This window comes from Rhodamnia argentea, chromosome 9 (assembly GCF_020921035.1).
Source record: "Rhodamnia argentea isolate NSW1041297 chromosome 9, ASM2092103v1, whole genome shotgun sequence".
NCBI lineage: Eukaryota > Viridiplantae > Streptophyta > Magnoliopsida > Myrtales > Myrtaceae > Rhodamnia > Rhodamnia argentea.
Window position 1 is genome coordinate 5913929 of NC_063158.1, and position 24252 is coordinate 5938180.

Genomic DNA, 24252 nt, shown 5'->3' on the forward strand with positions numbered 1-24252 from the left:
CAGTCTATCTTTCTCAAAGACTTGTGGCAGCTTCATTTGCATGTACGGATGCATATGCTACCGATCACACTAAGATCGAATCCGATATTTCCTCGTTGCGCTTTGATATAGGCCTAGGGGGGCTCGAGCTAATCCGAAATCACACACTAACGCAACATAATCTCTCCTTTTTTAAGCTTAAAACGACTCGTTATGACACGACGATTAGACAAAATAGCACAAAAAAATGTTACATGCAATATGTAATATGTTATATAAAAGAATTGATATGAAATAATCTTCAATTAATTCGAAATGTATGATGAAATTTCAGAAAATAACCACTTAATTATTTGACTTAAATGATAAAAAATTGGGAAATAAATTATTCTCGAGAACAAAAATTTTGTGCGGTTACCAAACGCTTTTACGTTTCGGGAATAGAAATTTTGTGCGGTTACTAAACACGTTATGATTTTCCAAAACACATCCAGGGAATAGAATCATAAAAAATATATTATAATCAGAATTACTTTTTCGGATCAAAACCATTGCCATGCCGGCGCCTAATGTTGAGGAGGGTGTTTTTTAGGGAATTAGGCGAAGAGTAAAAAAGAGTACTCTTGGTGATTTTACTGTGCATCAAAAATTTGATGTACATCTTCTGTGGAGTCCACTTAGTGATTGTCTACCTATGGCGCGGTAAAGAATATCTGAAAACTAGTTTGGTTAAGGCATTCTTCTCTTGTTTGCATTTACCAATTTGAGATCTGTCAAGGTTGTTAAGTTAAATGTTTAGCTTAGCTTCCTGAAAGCCTATGATTTTTCGCGGGCGAAGACGGTCCAACGTGGAGTACCCGATGAACCCAACAGATATCATCTTATCCTCGCGCTAAAGAGTTCTTCGCTGCAACTTCAATCTGTGAAGATACCCTACTCCAAACAAGTTTCTAACTTTCCCACCATTAAGGTAGTTTTCCTTGAATTAAGGCAGTGGAAGAAAGATGGTCGCTAATAGGAAGAGAGAGATGCTGATTGCTGACTCCTTTTGCAACAATATCATTTGAACTTTGTCATTACAAGCAACAGAATACAGAGCGCATCTTGTAGATCTATAACCAATCACAAGGCCCCAAAGGGGCCGACCTCGAATCAATTGGGCAGGCTCAAGCCAGGCCTCGGAACGCTCTGTTCAGTCATTTTTCCCTAGCAGACAGCTCAGAAACTGGAACCGAAATGTTTTAAATTCCCTGCTCTTAGAAAGTTAACGGTCATGTTAGGTAACAAGCATAGGTCCATTCGTAGGTTCCGGCTATATAAAACACAGAAGCACAGACTTTTTTTAGAGCCAATCATAGATTGTACACAAAACAGCAGCCAGAAAATGAAAACCGGAAAGAATACGGAAAACTTTTCAAGTTAAGGCTACAAAAAAGTACCGGTATCTCACCGGTTCGCGAATCAATGTGTCACGACATGCACATTAAGACTAGGTCAGCTGCTATACCATCATAATCGAAGAGGTCATGTCTTTGCAACACCAGAAGAGCAAGATATATACACCATCAATGTGCCTATACCCCTTAAAACTGTCATCCCCGCATCAGATCAATGTCCACATGATCATGAATGTCCAGTGGCTGCGAATCCGGCCAAACCCCCATGGAAACTGGAGTTAGGTTTTGACTTGGTGGTGGCGTTGATGTCGTGTTCATGGCACGAGCTTTTGAACCTTCCCCTTTCCGGTGCTTGGTTCTCGAACTTCCCCATGAAAAGCTCCCCACTATTACCTGCAGCTAACAGCTATCAGTCAAGTAGAGGACATTATTTCTGAGTCAGGCACAACCAGACGGACAAAATTCAGTACATTCGAAGTCCAGATGACTCTTATAGAAGATCCCGCATGATTGGATTACTAAAATAGTCGCCATAGTTCCCATTCTAAAATTATAGCTTTAAGAAAGCATTGCCAATACTGTTGAGAGAAGTGATTGGCCTTTCATATCAATTTGGTAATATCAACCTCAGTCTAAACCAAGTCCAAGAACTGTGGTATAGAAAATATCAACAAAGCACGTGGGCGATACATGAAGTAAGCAGAAGTTTTACCTGAACAGGACTTGCAGCTATGAGCATTCCCCCGACTCCTCCACCAATGACACGACCATCGGGACTGGCAAGAGAGATGCTAAGACCACCCATTCTATTTCGAGAACCACTATCCTCTGCAAGCAAGAACGAGCCAGAAAGACACAAAATTTCTAAACGGCCCTGCAGATGTCAGACAGCATATATTAGCTGCATTTTTATAAACTAACTTCATGTTCTGGATCCTTCTATCAGAAAGAAAGAAAGAATATGAATAGCTGCTCAAACCTCATATGTGATGGTGCCACCAGAACTAGAAGGTTGACGTAGAGTTACAGTATTTACAGCACCATTGGCAGACAAGACGCATACAGCTTTTGACCCTTGCTGTGAAAAAGATGTTATTTTCGCAGCTACGTCCTACCAAAGAATAAGGGAACTTACTAAACAAACGTCTCATAAAGGGAAATGGCAAGCTTCAGTAGCCAATACAAATGGCAACAGTTATATTCTAATAGAATTCAATGCTATAGATGCAAAGAGAATGACAACACAGTGAAGTTTTAAAGCATAACACGGATGCTCATTGCCCTTGACTTTGTATTCAATTTGAGAAAATACTTCTTTACCAAGAAAAGGAAAACTGAAAACATGATAGCTCACTTTCATGCTCATGAAGGGAAGCTGTTCATGAAATGGAGTACGCATTTAACATATGGCAAATAACATTTCTTTAATATTTTGAAAGATTCGATATTTTTCCATTGAATGTTTAAATTCCCGAGTCATGATTTTTCCAATTCTAGAAGAACTTGCATAGAAGAACGTTGTGCACAAAGCACAGTGCCATAAAAAGCAAAGCAAGTTAAGGACTCAACAGTGTAATATTTGCTTTCCCATAATTCTATGTGAAATTATAAACAGCATTGGCGTGGTAGTTACAAGCTGCAATTCCTTGGAGATTCTTTTTATGTAAATTGCGGCATAGTGATTCCAAAAATGCCTCATATTCCAACTAACTACATACCAGACCTTGCCAGCAACAAAATACAAAGAAAAAATTGTATATACTCTAACCTGAGATATATAGTTTGGCTATAAATTACATGTTAATGAGAGAGAATAGAGATTTGCTAAAGCAGATCACATACTTCTCCCACTGCGACATTGATTATATGGGGAGTAAAACCCATTCCAGCTGAACCAGACAGTAGTTCACCTGGCAAAAAGATCATTACAAAGTCAATCATTGAAAAAAATTTAAATTGACAGAAGCAAAACTAACATGAAACAGTGAGCCTAACTTAGCTTCTCCCATATAACAGAAGGCAGACATCCTTATGTCGGATGGAAAAATTGATCAAAATGAACAGGTTAGCAATTGAACTAGAGAAAACACTAAAGCTCCGAACTAAGGCTCAAAAGATATTGGCTTCTCTCACACTCTCCTCTCACTTAACAGATGGAAACGCTAAGATTCTGAACTAGGTCTCTAAACAAATTGGCTTCACTCATCCTCTCCCTCTCACTTAACGGATCAGGCATCTCAAACACCAACCCCAGTCCAAAATATAACAATGAGAAATAAGACTGACATTAGACCTTAATCGGGCTTGACAACTAAAATAATGTCATGAAATGACCATTCAGAAGACAAGTAGTGTAACATTAGAGAAAAGGCATTGCCAAGATAGACTAGATATGGCCTAATTGTCTGAGAGTAAAATATGAAAACCAAACCGATTACATGTTCAGACATCAACCAGTGTCCCAGTTCATTGTCAAAGACTCTTATTAAGTTAAACTTTCCCCCTCCAATACAGATTACTCCTATTTTACGTTAGCTTTATAAAACTTATCAGAGCTTTCATTTCAAGCTCTTATCTTTAGGAAGAACGGTTGTTTCCCAAATTGAGCCAATCAAATTTTCATACAGAAGACAGTTAATCATTCAAATTCAATCCAAGGCAGAATAAGAACACATACGTTGACTTAAGGCAGCAAGAAATCAAGTAACAAAATTGACCTTTTCACTTCCCAAAATCACTTAGACCCAGAAAACTCACCTGCGGAAGCTAACTGTTGCTTCCTGCCAGAACCCGGAGGCCGCCCTCTGCCACGCCTTGGTGTGGATGTTGGTCCTGGGGGAGAGACCGACGTGGACGACAATGCCAAAGACACGGTCCCTTCAGGACCATACTTCCTTGGCCGGCCACGCTTCCTTTTCACCGGCTCACCTGGTGGAGCTGCCGCGACTGCCGGCGGCCCAACACTAACTTCATGAGTCTGAATTGCCGACGAAGTCTCCACAGACAATGGCGATCCCAAAGAACCGCCTCCAAAATTGCTCGGAAAAGGCATACTTGCACTTGTCAACGGGTGAATTCCATGTGAACCATGGAAGAATGACTGTGCTCCGGAACCAGTTCCAGATGCACCTCTTTGACTGTAATAAGAGGCTGACATTGCACCTCTCCGATCCATGCATCTACTTTGGTAATGTACAATTGAGGGCACTCAGGCACGCAATTTCACTCTTTTTCTTCCCCCAATAAAACGCACTAGACTTTCTTGTTAGCTCCAATAACACTTGAAGGCACACTAGGCCAAAACATGAAGAATTCTTGAAACCAAGCTTCAAATCTTAAAAGTTACTGGCGATGCAAAAAAGGAAGCAGCATTAGGTATGAGAGTATGAACTTCGTATATCTTCAAAACAAGCACAAGCTCTTGCAAGACTCTGAATTCCCACTATAGAGAAGCATTGACAAAGTGAACAGATGAATAGTAGATCAAGATCACAGAAATAAATAAACGAGCAACCAAGGGTATGAAAGAAGGAAAGGAAGCGAGGTACAATTGGACGAGGGGGGAAAAAGGTTTTGAGGATCAAAAAGGCCTAGAACAGAAAGACAAAAAGGTGTGGATGTGTTAACAGCTTACCAAACAAAAAGAAACCACAAAAAAGTCTTCATGAGCAAGATAAAAAAGGAAGAGAGACTCAAACAGGTCCACACTCTCACCAACTATTCTACAATCTTTAGCACCAAGCATCCCCAAGGCCAGCTAAGACAAACCCAGAAATCATCAAGACAAAAGCAATGCAAATTCAACAACAAACCCAGGTCAACGCCACGGAAAAGCTTGAAACCCTCACTGGTAAAAGATGGAACTTTGAGAAGATGAGAGAGAGAGAGAGAGAGACAAATGTAGCTTGTGAGTGGAGCTTAAAGACCTGCTGAGAGGAGTGAAGAAGAAGAAGCCACTGTTGAACGACGACCACCCTCCTACTGCTAAAGCAGGTCCTCATGACAATGCAAATTTCTAGGACACCAGAGCTCGATCTTTCTCTATCCCTATCCCTATCTCTGCCCCCCCCAAAGCAGATTTATCACCTTCTCTCTCATCCGGGGTGAGTGATGATGCTTTGTTCAAATCAAGACCCGGCTCTGAGGGAGAGAGACAAGAGAGAGAGAGAGAGAGAGAGAGAGAGAGAGAAACAAGAAAACTTGAACAGAAAAAAGCGCTGCTGCTCCTGGTGTACTAATAGATATGCATCGTCTTTTCCAGCTTGAAAACACGTATGAATGTGTGACTCTGTTTTCAAGCTGATCCAATGGCATGCCGAGTCCCCCATCCCCACGCGCGTCAAGGGGCGCGTGAGCAATGTCGACATCGGTCAACGCTGCGATCAAGGAACATTATTGAAATGGCACTTTGCGCCAAACAGAGGATTAACAAATTATTTCTCGAGGTCAACCAGGTGTCGGAACTCATCTCTCTCAACATCCAATATTTACCTGAAAACTTACCAATAAAAATGCTTCATTTACATAGTAAATACATCCATATAGTTTCAATCTAATTTTTTCAATTAGATTTGGCTGAGTACATTTTTCGCTTCGTCAAAATCTATTTCGCTAACCACCGGCAATTCAAAAAAGAAAAACAAACTTCCAATTTTTGTAATTAACTGCTATTGATCAAGATTTTGTATTTAACTAGCGCAGCATCAATTTTCTTCCTTTTTCGAAACCCATCTCTAATTATCATCCAATTTCATGACTTCACCCTTAATGCATTTATTATAATCGTAGCAGAGCAAGAAATTCTTCGAGCATAAAGAACAAGATCGGGGAAGTGCTTCCTCTATATCATTAGTTAACAAGAGCAATTCCATGAAACAAAGCGAATAGAATGAAATTATTATGATAAAGTTCAGATACCAATAGTATAAATTTGTGCTACCAACAAATTCAAAAGAAAAAGGAGAAATGCTAGTAATATGGGTCGAATCCCTTCAAAAATACCAATTTTAGGTCGTTTTTCAATTTTGACTCGCATTCTTTTTATCTCATAAAAAGTATCGATTTTAGGGTGGGTTTCAACTCTGGCCATAATTTTCTTTTGTCCCATAGAAAAAAAAATCGGCATACAATTCTCACCCCTGTCAAGCTTATGTCTAATGGTACCATTAAAAATGCAACATATCTCTCTCTCTCTCTCTCTCTTTCGATCTTTGCCTATACATGGAATGACGCATCGAAACTTTCGACAAAAACTTCACGGTAGCAAGATTTGGAACCTACCGAAAATTGATGTTTTATTGAGATCAACCCAATGTAGATGCTTTTTAGTCACGAAAAAAAATATTCATGTCAGAATTAAGGCCCGACTGCAAGATTTTGTTTTTAAGGGAATTGACGAGGAGATCGTGTGCTTGATCGCTTTGATTAATTAGAAGAGGCGAGTGGGACTCACGCGGTGTCGGTAAACGCGTGGCGCAGAACGAAAGTCGTCAGAAACGTGACCCCACTTGGATAGCCCAGCCTTGAATGGATTGACAGAAGTTCAATTTTTCTTCTCCTTTTTTAACCGATTTTTGCATGTGACTGTGTTGATGCCAGTTTCTTCTTTTATTTACCATGTAATTCTTGGTAACATTGTAGCGAAAGGCGAAAGCTTCCGCTTTGTGTGTAAAGCTATCTCGAGGAGACCGTCCACATTCGCCCGTGAGAAAAATCTTCGGTCCAGCGAATATGTTCTTGTCAATTTGCCAAAGCGCTCCACATTCTCCATCCCCACTTCACTAGTGGAACTGGAAAAGATGGCCATACCACACACTTTCTCCTCTTGGGGTCCGAACAGAACCACAGCTTCCAGCTTGAACCCTAAAACGATCTTCTTCTCTTGATAGATGACAGTGATGAAGATGGTTTTGCGTGCTTCGTGGGTCACGAGGCCTTCTCGCTTATGGGGTTCGGTTCTATGATCTATCAACCCACATGGGTTTTCCGTCTCTCCGACCCAGAAACACTACCTGATATATTCGACCATCTGTTTGGTAAGCATCTTCAAAACCAGCAAGATGCACATTGCATAATCTATATCTAAGAATGAATATACCAGAAGGTAATGAAGCCACTACAACAGATTTTACTATCTACAAAACAAGCTCTATGATGATGACGAATGGGATAAGATGAGAAGTTTTCGATCATCCTCTGGACTATGATTAGGAAAGTACAAAAGTATGCAAATCTCAGGCAGCTCTGCTTTCACCCCTGAACATCCTCGAGTAAATCCTCCATTTGGTTCTTCGCCTTATTCAACGCCCATTCCTCCTGAACAATGTCCATCAATCTAAAGGCCTTTTGCTTAAACCCAACTCCAAGAATCTTTTTACACAGATCGTCCATGATCTTTCTGCGTAATATGACTGTTGCAAGCCAAGGAACTAGCAGCAGTAGAATTCCTTCCATCATATGAGCTTCAAACTAATGGGTACTTAATTCACCAAAGTTTTTTGGGCACAAGGTGAAATCCTAACAAGAATGCCCACAATGTAACTTTATCGAATTAAACCTGATGGCATGTGAGCACGAGTTCATCCGAAGGTTGGACGTAATCTTCCAAGTAAAGAGGGTCATCAATTAATGTACAAAGAGCCAAAGACACCAAGACCTCAGTTCAGATGACAGATGCAAGAAGTGTTTTTAGCCATGAAGCCAACTAAAGTAAAGCATTGAACCTCAGTTCAGATAATCATATCCAGCGCGTGCCACGCCTTAAACAGACCAAACTGGGTTCTCACTCCAACGAAGACACAAACATTCAGTTGAAGCACATAATGTGCACTGCAGATTCTCAATCTAAAAAGGCTGTTCTCGAATGTTCAGGCTCCCCTCGTGACTATCTACTTATTAATCACTAAGAACCATTATCATGATAATCATGAACAAGGACCAAAAGAAGCTACCTTCCACTATAAATTAAACCGTGAAGTTAAGAATTACATTTAGCCACTGAAGTGTCAATTTTCCCAAGAAAATAAAAACTCACACTACAATGGAATTTGTCATCCCCAACTCACAAGACCAAACCTCATTTGTCCAGCTCCATTGCCTGTGCCGCCTTAGCGTTTACCAAAGCAGTTAACTTCGTCTTCACCTTTCTCTTCCCAACTTGGAATCCACTCTCACCCTTCTTCTTGCTGCTACCATCAACCTGCAGGAATAAGTAGTTTAGCACAAGTCTACTTATATTTCCAGATAAATCCTCCATCTATTCCCATTTTCTCCTGAATAAATAGTATAACAAATTACCGACGATCGACCCATTTGAGTTCGGATCAATCACCCATTGACAACACCAAAAGAACAGTGATCAGGCATCAGAATGTTGATCAATCCTACGCAACTGTCGATTCAATGGGTATTCCATTGAACGTTCGAATTCAAGATAACCAGTAAGCAACCAAAAAGCATACAAATACAGGAAACCATTACCCTTTTGCTCTCCCAAAAGCACCTTACACAGGGAGGCAACGAAAGATCTAAGTCTACTATTAAAGCCGCAATCCGAAAAATCATGATCCAAAGGTCGAGATAAGTGGATAGGAAGCAACTTACCTTCATCTTGTTTTTCTTAGCTTGAAGCTTCTTCGCCTTCTTCTCTTTCTCCGCTTTCTCTCCTGCTCAACAGCCATAAAAATCAATACTTTCCAGCATACAAGACAAGCGTAGAGCGAAAGCAGACGAACAGAACAAAGGGTTGTGCGGCAGAAATTCAAAAGAACAAAAAAATCATAGAAACAAACAGAACGACACGAATTTGCACGCAGAGAGAGAGAGAGAGAGAGAGAGAGAGAGTACTTCGAAGATCAAACTCGTACTGCTTCTTCCTACGGGATAAGCTGTTCTTCTTCGACATTTTTCTGGTACCTCGACGGAAATTGGTTTTGCCCTCTTCTCAAAAGTCGCAGTGGCGATCCAAGAGCAGAGCTAGGGTTTTCTTCTCTCCCTCACTCTCTCTCTCTCTCTCCCGAACGGTTCTCCTGTCGGTCTTATTTTCTTATTTGCTTTCCTTCTATCATTAGGAATTTGTTTATCTTTACATATTCATCCTCAGCCGCCTTTATTTTCTTTTTCAGTGTCTGTGTATGATCTTTAATTTTTACTCGTTAATTATTTACTATAGGTTAGGATTATGAACTGCTCCGTCTAGACTTGATCCTAAACCTCGGGTTCTTTAAGACGTAAAAATGATTAAAGGGTATTTCTCGTCATCAAGGAAGAAAAAGAAATGAATGGCAACGAAGGATGCAATGCGTGCGAGCACCGACACCTTGAAATAAAAAAGTCATCTGTAGAGCCACCGTCAGTTATGGATCATACTTGAGGCCTATTGAGAAGAATGTTAATTGATGACTCAGTCAATTGAGCACGGCCCGCTCCCGAGCCCAGTAGAGTTTATTCATTAGCTTCCTCGTACACTCCTGTGTGCTTGTTGGTTGCTGACGTCGTTAAGGTCGAGGTTGAGGATCGAGCAACCCGAATCTGGCCCTTCAGCTGTGGTCGCTAAGGTTGTGCGACCTCGACATCACCTCACCTGGCGTCGTGCATCCTCGACGGCCCGTGCCTGGGTTGCACCCGCAATGGAAGAGCCATATCTAAGTCGTCCCGAGAGCGTGCAGCCTCGACGACGGGCTGTCGCCTCTTTTAGATTCGCCTGAGCCACTGTCTTTTCGTTGATATGTGCTTTCACTTTCATTTTTTCTCTCAGAAAATTTTAAATCCTAAGGAACCTCGATTTCCACTTTATGCATTAAGCAGGCAGAACTCGTCAACTTGTTTCAGAAAACAAAATGGAAGAATTAGCTCAAACATCACATTGTGCCGAAAACATAAAGTCAGATTCTGAATGATCCTTGTGAAGATAAATCAACTACAACATATACAGAATGATCGCCAGATAAATCTCCTTGGCAATGATACATCGAGGCGTTACGCGATTGCTTTTGATCTCCCAAGATGAGAAAGAGAGAGACCCAGTTACAATCCTTGAACATTCATTTGAGCAGCTCGGAATGATTCCTTAGTCACGCCATAATAAACCGGTTCGTTACCCGGGAAGGTGAAGAAATTCCAGCCAAAAGCAGATGCACCAACAATGAATTTACCGTCATCATCAGGTCGCTGCTTCTCGGATGCAAACCCTGATTGAAAAGGCTTGTTGTCGGATGGTTTCGAGGATCTTTGCTCTGGGTGCTCTTTCGACTTGAAATCTGGAGCCTTTTGACCATTCCGGTTTTCTGCTGCGGAAGGCTGGACTTCCAGAACGCTATTTCCAGTAATCTGAGTATACAGATCCATCAGAAGCCTAACCTCTGCAAGAAAGAACACCAAAGATTAAAATATGCAAACAAAATGTAAACCTCATATGAAAGCAAGGTAAACTTTGGCAAGTTAAAAGTATTGCTCGGGAGTGTCTGAAATAATGCTCTTTTTCATGCTGCTCTTGCTTTCGAAAACATCAGACCGATGTTTTTGTTATTTCTCATTTGAGGTATACATTCTCAAAAAGTTCAGGAAATACCATCCAGAATGTGCAGCTACTATAGCATGCCACTAGAGTAGTAAACTATAAATGACTCAACCAACACTATTCTACTTAGCGAAAATAGTTATGATATCACAATTCACCAAGCATTAAAATAAGTGATACTAGTTCTTCTTTTTGTACCAAAAATAAAGTTTTGACTACAAGTTTCAGAGTACACTTCCAAAAGACTCAACCAAGTATTCACTTCGAGTATGTTAAGGCCCTGGACTACTCAAGACAGAAGCGGGCAACCGCATCCATTTGGTACATTGATGCAAATTTGAACTGGAATAGCTTTAGGTGAAACAGCAGCAAGAGTTGAAACGGGATGTTCTCTCTTCTTTTGACTAAGAAAAGAGAAATCCCTTCCCTTAAAGCACCAAAACATCAGTCAAGTGTATAATTTAATAAAACAACTAGATCACAGTACCCCTCATAAGAGGCTTTCCTAACAAAACTGATCTGGCAAATTGATCGTCTAGTATGGTGGTGAACACTGAAAACTACTCTTGCAATACATCTACTTTATGAAACCAGGACAGGGATACGGTGATCAGACACTTACGTTTTCTGATTTCTTCAGCTGAATTGCAGTTCCGAAAATCTGGGGTCCGAAGCACCTTCAAAAGGTATCGAAAAGGAAAAGGGTTAGGTCCAAGGTTACACAAGGTTTTCTTCCGCCCTCCTTTGATAAGCCAGCGTTCAACATAAATCCAAAAGCATGCCCAAATAATCCTTCACGAGTTGGAGGGAGGAAAAACAACATGCTTGATAATTGATCTAGTTGCTAAACCAGTAGTACAGAATCCTGGCAATAAGTTTCAGATCGACTCCTGAAATTGGCCACAAAAATGACCAAGAGTCGGAACTACTGCAACCCAATCCCAACGTGCGATCACAGCTACTCACCCTGTCCAAACATATGCATGGGCAATTGCAATAGCATGATTAACCGAAAGCTAAAAATTAGCCAATTAACAATGGAACCATCAAAATTTAGCCAAAAAGAACAATGAATTAGCTAGACAGGACAGCCTCGGTTAGTTACAGGCATCTGTTCTTGAATCCTTCCGTTCCCATCAACAGCGGACTACACATAACCGGCTCACGACGCGCTATTACATACAAAGAGACAAACTTTCAACCTGGGTATGTCCAGAAACGCATCAAGCAAAAAGATCCGGAACAGAGATAAATAAATTTAAAAAATTCAGACAGTTAAAGCTCCCAAAAATTCAAAACCAAACTTGTCGACTGATAAAGTTGCGATTTTTTTTTTTTCAAGGGGAACTCGTAATTCCATCTAAACGAATTTATACCTCAACGAAATGGGGACGGAGGTCGCTCAGCACGGCGCGCATCTTGAAGTACTTGGAGTTCTGAACGGAGGAGGCATTGGCGTCCCGCGGTCGCTTCTTGCTCTGCGGTGGAAGAGGTGGTTGACCGGGAGGAGTTTGGGCTGTCGGGTCCGGAGCCGGTTTCGGGTCTTCCATGGATTGCTTGTGGCTCTGAAATGGGTCCGATGGAGATGGTGGAAGAAGAAGCGGTGGCGTTCGGCTACGAGTTTAATGGGGGAAGGTAGGGCGGATTGCTTTGCCTTTGCGGGTTCACGGGACCGTGGGTGTGAGCTTTTGCTTCTATGGAAGAAGGAAAGCGCAGATGGAAAGTGGGTAAATGGAGGAGGAGACATTCAGGCTGCAATTCTTTTTTTTTTTTTTTTTGGATTTCTTATTGACATTTGTTTTTTTTTTTTGTTCAAGAACTTTTTTTTCCTCGTTTAGCTAGCAGGGATGTTTATCAAAAGGTGAATTCCATTTGGATTTACTCAAATTTAGTAGATTTTCAGATCCATTCATGAAATTTGATATCATTACTCCATCCGTTTAATTTTCAATTCCGTAATATCAATACACTTTGAGAAGAATTTATGCAATTTTTCGACAAATTATTGACATGACAAACATATGATTAATTTTTGAAAAATTATGCCGTTATCATGAAAAATATAAACCCTTGCTTGAGACCCAACGTAAAATTTTTGGTCTTTTCTTAACAACACCGATCGAATTGTAGTCAGAAACTAAATTAGGATACGTTTGTTTCACTGAAAATTCCATGAAAAAGGAAAATGATTTTCGGAGAAATGATTTTCTAGGAAAATAGTTTATTTTTCTTTGTTTAGTGATATATGATCGAAGACCTTTTTTGGTGTTTTTTTCTCATTTAGAAAACGATTTCAATGAAATGACTTTATTTTTGGAGCAAAAAATTTGAATTTTTAAGTTATATTTTTATATTTCATGTTTTATCCCCTCTTTTTTTTTGGGGGGTGGGGTGAGGGGAGAGCCCAAGGCTCCCTAGGACCAGGTGAGCTTGAGGTTCGCCGGCCCCAACCGAGCTCAGTCTGGTCGACTGACCACCGTCGTCGAGGCCCTACAAGTGGCAAAGGTAGAAGCAAAAAGAAAAAAAGGGAAGGGAAGAAAGAACAAGAAAGTAAAAAACAAAATTACATAGATTCAAAATATTATATATTAAAAAAAATACAAAAATTAAAATTTTGCTATGAGCAATTTTAAAAAATGTTTTCACCTATTTAGATATATGAAATTTACTTTCTTAATTTTGTATGTGAAATTTTCATCTACCGGAAAGTATTTTCGTTGATTAAATCATTTTCGACGAACCAAACAATTGAAAGTTCGAAAAAATCAATGTCCAAAAATCATGTTCACTCAAACAAATAAATCCTTATTCTAACCAAAAAGAAAAAAAACAAATTGCATCCTTAAACCTGTATAAAACTCAAGATACTTGATTATTAAAAACACCGACTATAAGGACAAATCTTACCTAAGATGCTATAAAAATATACATTTTGCACTTTTGACCTAACAAATCGATGGTGACAAAAAAAGAGGGTGGTATAAAAAAGTGTAGTAGCAATTATAAATCAGTACGTTTTCTTATAGTCTAAATCACTTTATTCACCTTCCCAGCACCTTCTTCTTCCTTGTACTTCTCCACTCTGCTCGTCCTCTTCTCGACAGACGGTTCACGGAGCACGAGGCGGTTTCAACACGAAGACGATGAACCCCAGGACGGACAAGCTCGTGAGGAGGACAACCATGGTGGCGACCATCACCGCCTCCTATTTTCTCTTAACCGCTGACTACGGCCCCGAACCTAATGCTCTCGATCCCGTCAGTCCCTTCTTCTTCCTCTCGTCTTCTTAGTCTCTTCCTCTCTTTTGTTGGGTTTTGTTTCGTTTCTCCATGAATTTCCGTTTCTTGTTGGGTGCCCAAGGAGAGTGGGATGTGAAAGTTGTCGACTTTGCAAAGAGCTCTATGAAATTTCTGAAATTGTGATGGTACATGAATGATTTTGGGGGAACTTAAGTTTCACAAGGTTGAATTACTGGCTGGGATCGGACACTATGACTATTTGATCCATTAAGCTAGTTGATTGATTTCTGCACTCGCAACGTTATCATCGGCGGCTGTTTCTTGTGTCTGAGGTGAGGGGGATGAATGTCTTTGGAGCTTAGATTCTGATTCGTGTTCTGTCCCCGAAGCAGAAGCTCATTGCTGGGAACTTTTGATGCAATTCAAGGTTCCAACTTGATGTTTGTCTATCTCAAGCAAATCTTGCTTATTCCTTCACTGTTGTCTGTCCGAAATTTATGGCATGTGGCGGTATTGGGATATCCTTCTTCTGCTGCTTGTGCTTTGACATAGAAATTGTTGATGTCCTTTGTCCTTGTACCTTATTCTGAATTGATTACATGGTGATTGATCCAAGGTGTCTTCATTCGCAGATTAAGAAGGCGATACTATCGGCCGAGAATCGTGTGAAAGGTTTTGTTTTTGGATCGAGCGAGAAACCTCGAGAGAGCCACTTGGGGAACTTGGGGGGCTCCAGGGATTCACCAAAAGAACAACCATGATCCTGTTGTCTTGTTCACTTCGTGCCGAAGAACGTCTGTCTTGACTCTTAGAGCTGCTTAGCCTTTGGTTCGGTTTGAGCAGGATATCACAGTTTTTGTATGGTCTGTGGTTAGTGTGATGTATATACCATGGGAGACCAGTTCAGTTTTTGCGAATGTAAGTAACCTCGACTGTGGAATTAGACAGAAGTGTTTTAATTGAGTTTCTTCGACTCAGTGCGATCCTATTTCCCGCTCTGGATGAATAAACATGGGTTTTTTTATTTTGTGCGCTATGCGCTTTTGTGCTATTGCTAATCTTTCTCGAGCATTTGCTCAAGGAGTCGTAGCTCAGGAACGAGCATTTTGATTTTACATGCATTGAATCTTTAAGTAGGAAAAGTGAGTAGCAATTAGCATGGCAATGGTTCGAGCTCCGTATGGAACTTGCTGCTGTTTGTGGTGGAACCTTCCTGTGTCATTCGAACTTTTCTGATCCAAATAACTGGAATCTTGTTTAACTGTTTGGTCGAAGATTGGGAAAGATTCAAAGCATTTCCTGATCATGGAAGAGCTCCCTGAGACTTATAAAGTCAGATACAAGTCTCTTCATCTATCTTACCCCAAAAAGAAAGCTGCCATAAAAATCCATTTCCGAATTTTACATTTCAGTTACAAAGATAAGAGCAAGAGACATAATAATTCTCAGGGGCGAAGCAAATGTCAATGTTTATTTCAATGCACAGCATCTTCCACAAGGTTACACGTTATATGGTTAATTTGCCGTTCTGCTAAAGATGACCCTCCAATATAATGCTCCTATCAAAGATCTTGGGTTGCAAGTTCTTCATTTTGCGTACTTCGGCCACATTCAATGGAAAACTTGCATTTCTATCATTTCTTTCACACCATAGAGGCAATATTTCGACCAAAACCTTCTGCAGCATATTCTGCTCAACACTCTCCTTGACAAGCTCTTCGAAGTCATATGCATTCCCTGTGAAGTCTAACAAGACACTGCATAGACCTTGACGTTTACAATAGTCCAAGATGGCGTTCATATTTATCTGATCTAAAATAACTGTCTCGACTCCTTGGAGTGACGCTTTTGATTCCACACCACTCTCTTTGTCTGTGAAGATTATAAGCTTGGAATTAACTCCTGCAGTGAGACCTGGGACTTCAAGCTTGGCATTGGAACCTCTTGCTATTACTATCTGAAGAGGTTGATTAGCACCAGGTTCTCGGGAAGTGGGAAGTGACAATTTATCAGATAATGAGGTTGAAGAGAGTATGACTGCATCATATTCCTGCAGTAACTTGGAGTAGTATCCACCAGAGTCAGTGGCTCCTTCACCAAGATGATCTGAGATTTGACCGTTAAGGGAGATGGAGTACCTAATGTTATACAAAGGGTATTTAGTCAAATCAACTTGTGCAGTCGAAACTATTGCTTGATTCAAACAGTCAATTACAATACAGATTCTCCCCTGTGCATGTCAATTGGTGCATCTTCAATTCTGATGACATACATGAACAAAAATTTGTGTTTACCGATGCAACCACCTGAGAGAAAGAAGAGGCTTCCCAGTGAGCATCAGATGTATAAAGGCCTCATTGAGATTCTTGCATAGTGCTTCCTCCACACGAACAGTCACCTCAATCCCCGCAGCTCTTAATCTATCAATACCTTTCGAAGCCACAAGTGGATTAGGATCTACCATCCCAACTACCACCTTTCTCACTTTGGCTTTGATCAGTGCTTCTGTACACGGTGGAGTCCTTCCAAAATGGTTACATGGTTCCAAGCTCACGTAAGCAGTTGCATTCTCCGCCAAATTTCCAGCATCTCTCAAAGCAAACACCTGCACATGGGTATTGTGATCCAACTAGTTTATAAGACAAGAAGATAAGACTTTGAAATTTCAGAACCTAAATCATGGATTCACAATTTTCGTTATTCCATAGAATACTAAGGAAAGATACAAAAATACTTAGAATATTCTGCAGGAACTTATTTAAGTTTCTTCTCAGTACTAGCAGGCAAACTGGAACCCTGTCACTGTTCAAGTTTAGAACAGCAACAGAGAATTGTCATCATCAATTACAATGTGAACAAGCAGCGTCACTATCTCTAGTTCCTCAGTGTGACCTAGGTGAAGTCACGGGAGAGCTAACTGCGGCCCGAGGGGAACTTCCCTATGTTACCATCATCTACTTGGAAGGTAGGGGGTTGAAGCTCCAAGCCTAGTGGTCACATTAGCACTGCCCCCACACTATCTTCTCTAGCCAGCGGAAGAAACCAACCAAAACACAATGCAATGTCCTCCAGAAGGAGGATAAGTGAAGGTTTATTCCACCTAGTTATTTAGCAACTAAAGATAAGAGGTGAAACCTTAACATGAGCTAATGTAACTGACCTCAGCATGAGGCTGACCAGCTTTAGGATGGAATCCTTCACCGACAATCTTCCCATCCTTGACAATCACACATCCCACCAAAGGATTGGGACTTGTACGGCCAATTGCTGTCCTTGCAAGCTCCACACACCTCCTCATGTAAAAACTGTCATCATGGTCTGCCATTCCACAATGAACTCTAACCGAATGGGTGCTTTTTCCCAAACTAATGAGTGGCCGAGAGAAATTTCCAAATGATGTGTACAATCTAGGAACCGAACCTGAGTTGTATCCAAGTTTGATGGGTTGATGCCACGGTAAAATACAAGTTGAGAAATGAGCAGAAGGTCGCGAATTGGATGGAGTGAGAGGATTAGGAAAAGAAAGTTCTAAGAAGTGCATTTTATTTTTCTTCCTCTGAATATGCCAAAGATGAGAAAGGCAAACTTTAGAGCCAGTCTAGGGGAATAAAGTTAACATAGCATCACAAATTAGTGTCTTCTTTGTTGGACTTTTCTAAAGAAGCTGTATGCAAATATAGAAGCTTTGATCAGAAGCAGATACAGCCCGGTAAATTAGGCTTGGATATGGACCAACTCAGATAAACCACCACCCATGATTTAAGCCCAACCAAACCTGTATAAGATAGCATGACACTGCTGTAAGTGCTAGATTATGTTGTCATGATAATAGTGCAGGATTAAGGAGACTCACCGATCCAAACAGTTGAAAGAGTATTTGGTAACATGCTGTTTTCAAAATTTCGACGATAATAAAAAAAAATAGAACTGAAAGAGCTAATCCAGGAGGATGCTGTTAGATGTGGGAATATTAAGAAAGCAAAACATTTTGCTAGCTTTCACTAAGCAAATTTTCCTATATGAACCAAGAAAAACTATGCAAGAATGCAAGTAAAAGCTATACATTGTAACGTGCAATAACTAAGTTTCTCTTTTCACTTTTCCAACCTGTATGATAGGCAAATATGAAAATGTGTGCATGTACCTGACCCATATACCCGAACACATTAATTACTAGAAAAACCGATACCAACCCATTTAACAGTTCTTCACCGGTATATACAACTTGGATAAAAACTTCACATCAGATTAAAAAAGTAAACTAAACAATAAAAAACTAGCAAATAAAATAAAGAACATATAAATTAAAATACTCATAAAGAACTCATGAGAAGAGAGTCTGATTAGCTAACCATTGACATGAAAATAACATTTGCTTATAAAAACTCTTCTAACATGCACCAAGCTAAGCTCATTGTCCACGAAACGAAATCAAGCAACTCTACGTCTCTCGGATTGTTTTGCAGTTGAATATTCTTCTTCATCATGAGAAAAAGTGAATTAGAGCAAGTGGTAAATACTGAGAGAAAAGATAACATGTAATACTTCTACCGAACATTAAATCAAACACTTGCCAAAACTCGGTGGGACTTTGTCCAGTGCATCATACAAAACGTCAATTTTCACACCCACATCCGCAGTCTCACCAAACCTCTCAGAAGAGTTCTTGAGCTCTTCCTCGGTCAAGCTAGTTGAATATCTTTCTACTCCTAAGCTAAGTAATTTTCTAGCCGAATCATTTAAAGCAATAAAAGGTAATGCATGCGGATACAGTACTTAGCAACTTGGTGCGAAACAACGTATTCTAGACTGTCATTCGACTTGAATTCAATCACAAGAAGAGAAAAAGAACACTGCGACATTTTCACTTCTCAGCGATTACCTGGCGCCCTTATCTCACACTAAAACCTCAATCATCTCCAGACATTTTACAACATGCAAAACGCAGACCTCTCAAATCAACGAAAGCAAGTTCAAAGAAGACAAAGCTATCTATAGCCTTTCTCCAATGTCCTGCAAATTACAAGCACGTCGAATAAACTCCAAGAAGATTCACGACCCTAAAAGGAGGAAAAAGAGAGGAGGGAGGAGGGAACCTGAGAAGATAAACTGAAACCATTATCAGACACAGAACTCCGAACCCATCATCATTACCCTCAAATCCCAAATCTTGCCTCGTTCGAAAACAAATTCTAGGGACAATCGTCAACACACCGGGCAATCCCCCCTCGATTAAAAAAAAAAAGGAAGAAGAGAGAGGGGGAGAGAAGCAACTACCGAATGGAAGAGGAAGGTCGCGAGAGTACCTGGAGGAGCAAGCGAAAGTGGAGCGGAAGAAAGCGAAGCAGACGAAGAAGAGGAAGAGGGAAGTTCAAGCCAGAAGAGCTCCGTCGCGGTAGCCACGACGGCGGCGCTGGAACTTACCGATTTTTCGTCCCTCTTATCTCAAAGCTCACTGTCATGGTGAGAGAGTTTTTTTTTTTTTTAATAATTATTTAATTTGATCACTTGACAATATATATCAAGTTTCCTTATTTACTATATCAAAGAATTTATCTTTTTTTCCTTAATAAATTAGTGAGTTATTTTTATACAGGGCATGAAAAACGTTAGAGGAAAATGTAGGAATACACTTTAAAGTATTACGCTCAATAAAGTATTTAGATATTTTTTCATAAATAGTTTATAGATTATCTCAATTTTCGTGAATCCAAAGTAACGATATTTCGCTGGAACTTTGGGCGAACAAATTCTTACTTTGTACAGCTTAGCCGTTTATTCATAAATTCAATGAACAATGAAGAAAAGAATTAGATTTCTTGAAAAACAAAACGAATTCTTATGAAAGTAATATCGCACATTAATAAAAAAAAGCAGCGACTTTGATAAAAATAAACTAAAATTACAATAAACAAAAATTAAACATATGAAATTTTTAATTCTGATAAGTAGATCCTACATAAATAGAAAAAACAAAAAAAAGGAAATTTAATAAATATGGGGATCGCCAATTTAAATTGCAATTTGAAAGATATAGAACAATTTTATCTTTTTGGTGGAAATTTAGTGAAATTAGCGCCACAAAAAAAAATTATAAATATATTATAACCATGTCAATTTAGTCTTCTTTTTTAACAAATTAAGTCTTAAATTCGTTGCATTTGTGCTAATTCGGTCCATTCGATCAATTTTGGTTGGAAAACTTTCACGTCGACGTCGGTCATCCTACACGGTGCGGTTGGCGCTTATATGGACAACGATCGACTAGAGAAAAGGAAAAGTAAAAAAAAAAAGAAAGAGAAAGAAAAGAAAAGCAAATTCAAAAAAATATTAAATATTGTCTACGTCACCGCCGGTGGCGCCACGTACGTCAACGATTTTAGCCAAAATTGGTTTGATAAATTGAGTTGGCACAAATACAAAAGGTTTCGAATTCAATTGGTAAAAAAAAATGTTTATGACTGAGTAGTCGTAAGTTTAATTTTTTTATATATAATTATCTCCTTATTTCTCGGTTTGGGTTGGCAGCAAGTTTATTACTTAACCCTCGACGGTTTCTCTTGCCATTTGCTAATCGGGTTTAAAATTGTGGAAATTAGAAATATCAAAATAGGAATAACAATATTTTTTTCTTGGTCTTTTTCTTTGAAACCCATTTTAACCCACATTTTAAGTTTAAAATGACCACTTTTTTTTTTCATAATATATGAGCAAATGTATAAATTTGTGACCCATTTTGATAGTCCTGATCACAACTTTGGAGAAGCATGTATTCAAGCTAAGGATTAATTTTTTTAACATAAAAAATTTATTGATTTGCGTTGGCAAACTGTATATCATTCACTAAAGAATGTTCCGTAAAATAACAAATTTAGCTTGTGCATTGTTGCTTGTTGAATGAGTACATTACCCGACCCCAAAAATATTGAGTGGGGAGGACATTACCGATGGTACGTCTGAATTTAGATTCTCATCTATAAAGTAATAAAAATTTCTAGAGACTGGAAGTTAAATTGAATAATTGAGTCCATGAGTTTTGACTAACGAACTAAATTCTAGACCACTGATCAACTACCATGGTGGTAAGTAAGTTAAATAGGTTAGATGCATAATACAAAGTCGGTAAATCTAAGCAGAGTGTAAACAATTAACTAGAGCATACAACTCCATGCATTTTAAGCTACATGGTAAAAAGACAATGAATGTGGATCGAGTCAAACCACTTATTAACACTGTAATAAGGTACTTGCGAGTAATTCGAACTTGCTAGAGTATTTCTTTTTTTTCTGCTGATTTCAAGCCAAGCTCGATCTATTTAAATATCTCGTGAAGTCATGCTAGAGTTCATTAATAACCAGTTCGATAGGCTCGCAAACATGAAAGGAATTTTCTTTCTATATTCTTAAAACAAATACAAAGATCCGTAAAATTACATAATGTGCCTTATATATATAATGTGTATCGTATATAAATACTCTAAGAGAAAATATTCGAGTTTATTAAGCATGAATTAGAGCTTCGAATTCAAGCTTGATTAAATGGAATTGGATTAGGAAATTTGAATCTTTACTTAAGCTCGACTGAATTCCAAACACTGAAAATGCATCGGTTCGAGCCAGCTCGAGTACAAACCGTCTTTAGATCCAAGCCCAAAAAAGGGCTCGACCCGAACCGACCCGACCCGAAATGAGCCCATCCAATCTGTGCCGGATCTTCTGGTTCTCTCAGCGCTGACTGACCGGCGAGAGTGCCGCCATATCTGTCCCCAAGTTTCAAACTTTCGAGCTTCGATCGGAGATTCAGAAGCTCAAGAGCGCCCCCAGAAGCCTCTCCAATCTAGTCCCTCTTTACCCAAGCCAATTTCTTCCATCCCATGGCGATGAACAGCGTTCAAACCCTGGGAGCTCCCGCGTCCACTGAAATCCCCGAAGATGCCGAAATAGGGAACGCATCGGAGGAGGAAATCGAGAGACTGGAGTCGGATGTGTCGCAGATGGCCGAGAAGATCCTCCGTTACCGCACGAATCTCCCCGATCAGCTCAAGCAGGCCCTCGATTTGCTAAAATCCGCCGAGAGATTCGACGTCACCAGCTCCCGACCCGGAACTTCGGGGGATTCTGACCAAGGTATGTATGCGCGTTTCCATTCTGGATGTCCGTCTTTTCTCAGGACGCCATGTGACTTTGATTGGGGTTGAGCTGAGAAGGCTACGATTGTGCAGTCCCAAAGCAATGCATAAGAAGCAGAAGATCTCATGCGGTGGGGGAAACTTCGATTTTGCTTTTTTCCATCCGTGGGTGTTTGAACTTAGCGTCTCAAATGCACGCTATTCTCAGTGCCCGTGAAAACTCTTCTGCTGTGCTTTTTCTTTCCCCTGTACCGCTTGATTATATCGTATTAAAACTTGAAAAATGCTGTTTAAACAAAGATGCTTCTAGTTTATGTGATGCTGGGCAAGGTTTCTTTGTGGAGTTTGAGTAGGCTTGCTGATTGTTGTTGTTGTTAAGTTTTTGCTCATTGTTATGTTGTTAATTCACTGTGTCTGAAGCATATAGAGGAGACCAAACGGTCACATGCAATGCGGAATGTCTTATGTCGTATGCTATTAGTATCTGTAGAATATGTATGAGGAAGATGATCTTCTGGTGTCAAACATTTGGATGTGTAGGGTTATTTATGGTTTTGGAGGGGCATGGAAAACCTTTTTCTCACGCCTGTCATGATGCTGAAGCCTTGGGTGAGATGCGATTCCTTGTCAGTAGAATCATGGCCGAGCCCTAGCGTTTGTTTATCTTCCTCATTTAGTCGACTTTGCTTGGCGTAGCAACGGCAGCAATCGAGTGTAGTAAGAGCTATTTGGTGGTATGAAGGGAAAAACGGTGACCTGAATGTTCTTCGTTGGTCAGCCGGCTCAGTTTGTTTTCTAGAGAATTGTGCATGTGATGGAGTGAGTCGCAAAAGAGAACCTGCAAGCATGTTCAAAAAATCGAATTACTTGCTGTTGGGCGGAAGTTATCCACGGAGACATTAGGTTTTGGAGTAATACTTCTTAACTTGTTCATAACAGGGAATTTACCATGAACTGACTAGAATTCTACTCCTGACTTGGTGCTTTTCTCACAAACTAACAATATATTAATGGAGCAAACTGTTCACAATTTTGTTATATTCAGAGCAAAGCTTGAGCATGCTCAATGAGCAAACTGTTTTTAAATGTTCCGTTATGCTGCATCAACCTCGTGTTGTATCAGTGTCTTCTCTGCATTACTTCAACTGGAGTCAGCATTGATTCCGAGAATTTTATAGGTGCAGGAGAAATGTCAGCAGCGGTTGCAAGAGATGCAGAGATGTCGAAGAAGGTCCAGTTGCTTAGAGAGAAAACAGCAGCGAATGCCTCCATGGCGCCCATTCTCTTGAAGAGAATGAAAGACTGCGTTTCGTTGATCGACAATCTGAGCACGCAGGAGGACAGCACCATTCGCATTCACTCCACATTTAACAGAAAGGGATCGATCAGCTGATGTAGTAGTAGCTAGCTAATTGATTTCGCGGTGGCGCTGCTTTACACAGCTAGCGTCAATGTGTCGATTCCTCTTTGGGTTGTGTGACCATAGCTTAATGGATTGCTTTTCTACAAACCGTTACCGGTGAGTAGAAGTTTTCCTTTTCTGTTTTCACAATTTTTCGACTTGTCGCCCTTTGCTGCATCCAAGTAGAGGTTAACTTGTAGCAGAAATGGATTTTGACTTGTCGAGTGGTTTAAAGTGGAAGATATTGTGCAGGCAAGCGCCATTACATGTTTCCTCTCCCTGTGCAGTTCTTCAGACCTCATAACATCTCTCGGTCGGACTCTTGTCAGCTCCTCTCTTTACTGGTAACACTTCATCTTTTGACCCGACAAGAACTGTCCTCATCTGACCTGACTTACACCATGAATGTTCAGCGTGAAGCGCTCACGCCAAGGATGACCAAAACATGTCGGAATTCATCTGATTCAATCGCGGGATGGTGCACGACACCGAAGGAGATGGAGAATCGTCTTTCTGGGTCGGGTCGGACGTTTATTTAGTTTGCTGGGCCTTTGGTGGGATCTTCTGGGCCAAATTCAGTTCGACACGCA

At 40.1% G+C, this 24252-nt stretch overlaps 6 protein-coding genes across 11 annotated transcripts; 2 read left to right on the forward strand and 4 right to left on the reverse strand.

The window, feature by feature from the left end:
* Window positions 1–1294: 1294 nt before the first annotated feature.
* On the reverse strand, window positions 1295–5591 carry LOC115748647 (AT-hook motif nuclear-localized protein 9-like). Of its 2 annotated transcripts, none has more exons than XM_030685212.2 (6): window positions 5303–5591; window positions 4134–4721; window positions 3219–3286; window positions 2356–2487; window positions 2089–2250; window positions 1295–1769 (listed from the first exon to the last, which is right to left on the reverse strand). In XM_030685212.2, exons 2-6 carry the CDS (start codon window positions 4549–4551, stop codon window positions 1572–1574), a joined length of 978 nt encoding a protein of 325 aa, XP_030541072.1. In that variant the 5' UTR covers window positions 4552–4721; window positions 5303–5591; the 3' UTR covers window positions 1295–1571. The 2 variants fall into 2 exon arrangements, with proteins under 2 accessions (XP_030541072.1, XP_048141612.1); XM_048285655.1 differs by lacking the exon at window positions 5303–5591 and adding an exon at window positions 5011–5280.
* Window positions 5592–8310: 2719 nt separating this feature from the next.
* Window positions 8311–9431, reverse strand: LOC115748661. The gene is made up of 3 exons (XM_030685229.2): window positions 9222–9431; window positions 8979–9040; window positions 8311–8574 (listed from the first exon to the last, which is right to left on the reverse strand). The coding sequence occupies exons 1-3, from the start codon at window positions 9277–9279 to the stop codon at window positions 8452–8454; spliced, it is 243 nt and encodes an 80-aa protein (XP_030541089.1). The 5' UTR covers window positions 9280–9431; the 3' UTR covers window positions 8311–8451.
* A 783-nt stretch (window positions 9432–10214) lies between these two features.
* On the reverse strand, window positions 10215–12637 carry LOC115748629. Its single transcript, XM_030685179.2, has 3 exons — window positions 12270–12637; window positions 11516–11570; window positions 10215–10735 (listed from the first exon to the last, which is right to left on the reverse strand). The coding sequence occupies exons 1-3, from the start codon at window positions 12441–12443 to the stop codon at window positions 10401–10403; spliced, it is 564 nt and encodes a 187-aa protein (XP_030541039.1). The 5' UTR covers window positions 12444–12637; the 3' UTR covers window positions 10215–10400.
* Window positions 12638–13958: 1321 nt separating this feature from the next.
* Window positions 13959–15109, forward strand: LOC115748631. The gene is made up of 2 exons (XM_030685182.2): window positions 13959–14150; window positions 14765–15109. The coding sequence occupies exons 1-2, from the start codon at window positions 14037–14039 to the stop codon at window positions 14891–14893; spliced, it is 243 nt and encodes an 80-aa protein (XP_030541042.1). The 5' UTR covers window positions 13959–14036; the 3' UTR covers window positions 14894–15109.
* Window positions 15110–15586: 477 nt separating this feature from the next.
* LOC115748627 (riboflavin biosynthesis protein PYRD, chloroplastic) lies at window positions 15587–19533 on the reverse strand. Of its 3 annotated transcripts, XM_048285653.1 has the most exons (4): window positions 19439–19533; window positions 17293–17907; window positions 16427–16737; window positions 15587–16270 (listed from the first exon to the last, which is right to left on the reverse strand). In XM_048285653.1, the coding sequence occupies exons 2-4, from the start codon at window positions 17671–17673 to the stop codon at window positions 15664–15666; spliced, it is 1299 nt and encodes a 432-aa protein (XP_048141610.1). In that variant the 5' UTR covers window positions 17674–17907; window positions 19439–19533; the 3' UTR covers window positions 15587–15663. The 3 variants fall into 3 exon arrangements, with proteins under 3 accessions (XP_048141610.1, XP_030541036.1, XP_048141609.1); XM_030685176.2 differs by lacking the exon at window positions 19439–19533 and having other exon boundaries at window positions 16439–16737; window positions 17293–19432; XM_048285652.1 differs by lacking the exon at window positions 19439–19533 and having other exon boundaries at window positions 17293–19432.
* Window positions 19534–21812: 2279 nt separating this feature from the next.
* On the forward strand, window positions 21813–23935 carry LOC115748630. Of its 3 annotated transcripts, XM_030685181.2 has the most exons (3): window positions 21822–22258; window positions 23439–23691; window positions 23725–23935. In XM_030685181.2, the coding sequence occupies exons 1-2, from the start codon at window positions 22006–22008 to the stop codon at window positions 23651–23653; spliced, it is 468 nt and encodes a 155-aa protein (XP_030541041.1). In that variant the 5' UTR covers window positions 21822–22005; the 3' UTR covers window positions 23654–23691; window positions 23725–23935. The 3 variants fall into 3 exon arrangements, with proteins under 3 accessions (XP_048141623.1, XP_030541041.1, XP_030541040.1); XM_048285666.1 differs by lacking the exons at window positions 23439–23691; window positions 23725–23935 and adding an exon at window positions 22339–23430 and having other exon boundaries at window positions 21813–22258; XM_030685180.2 differs by having other exon boundaries at window positions 21823–22258; window positions 23439–23935.
* The last annotated feature ends 317 nt before the right edge of the window (window positions 23936–24252 follow it).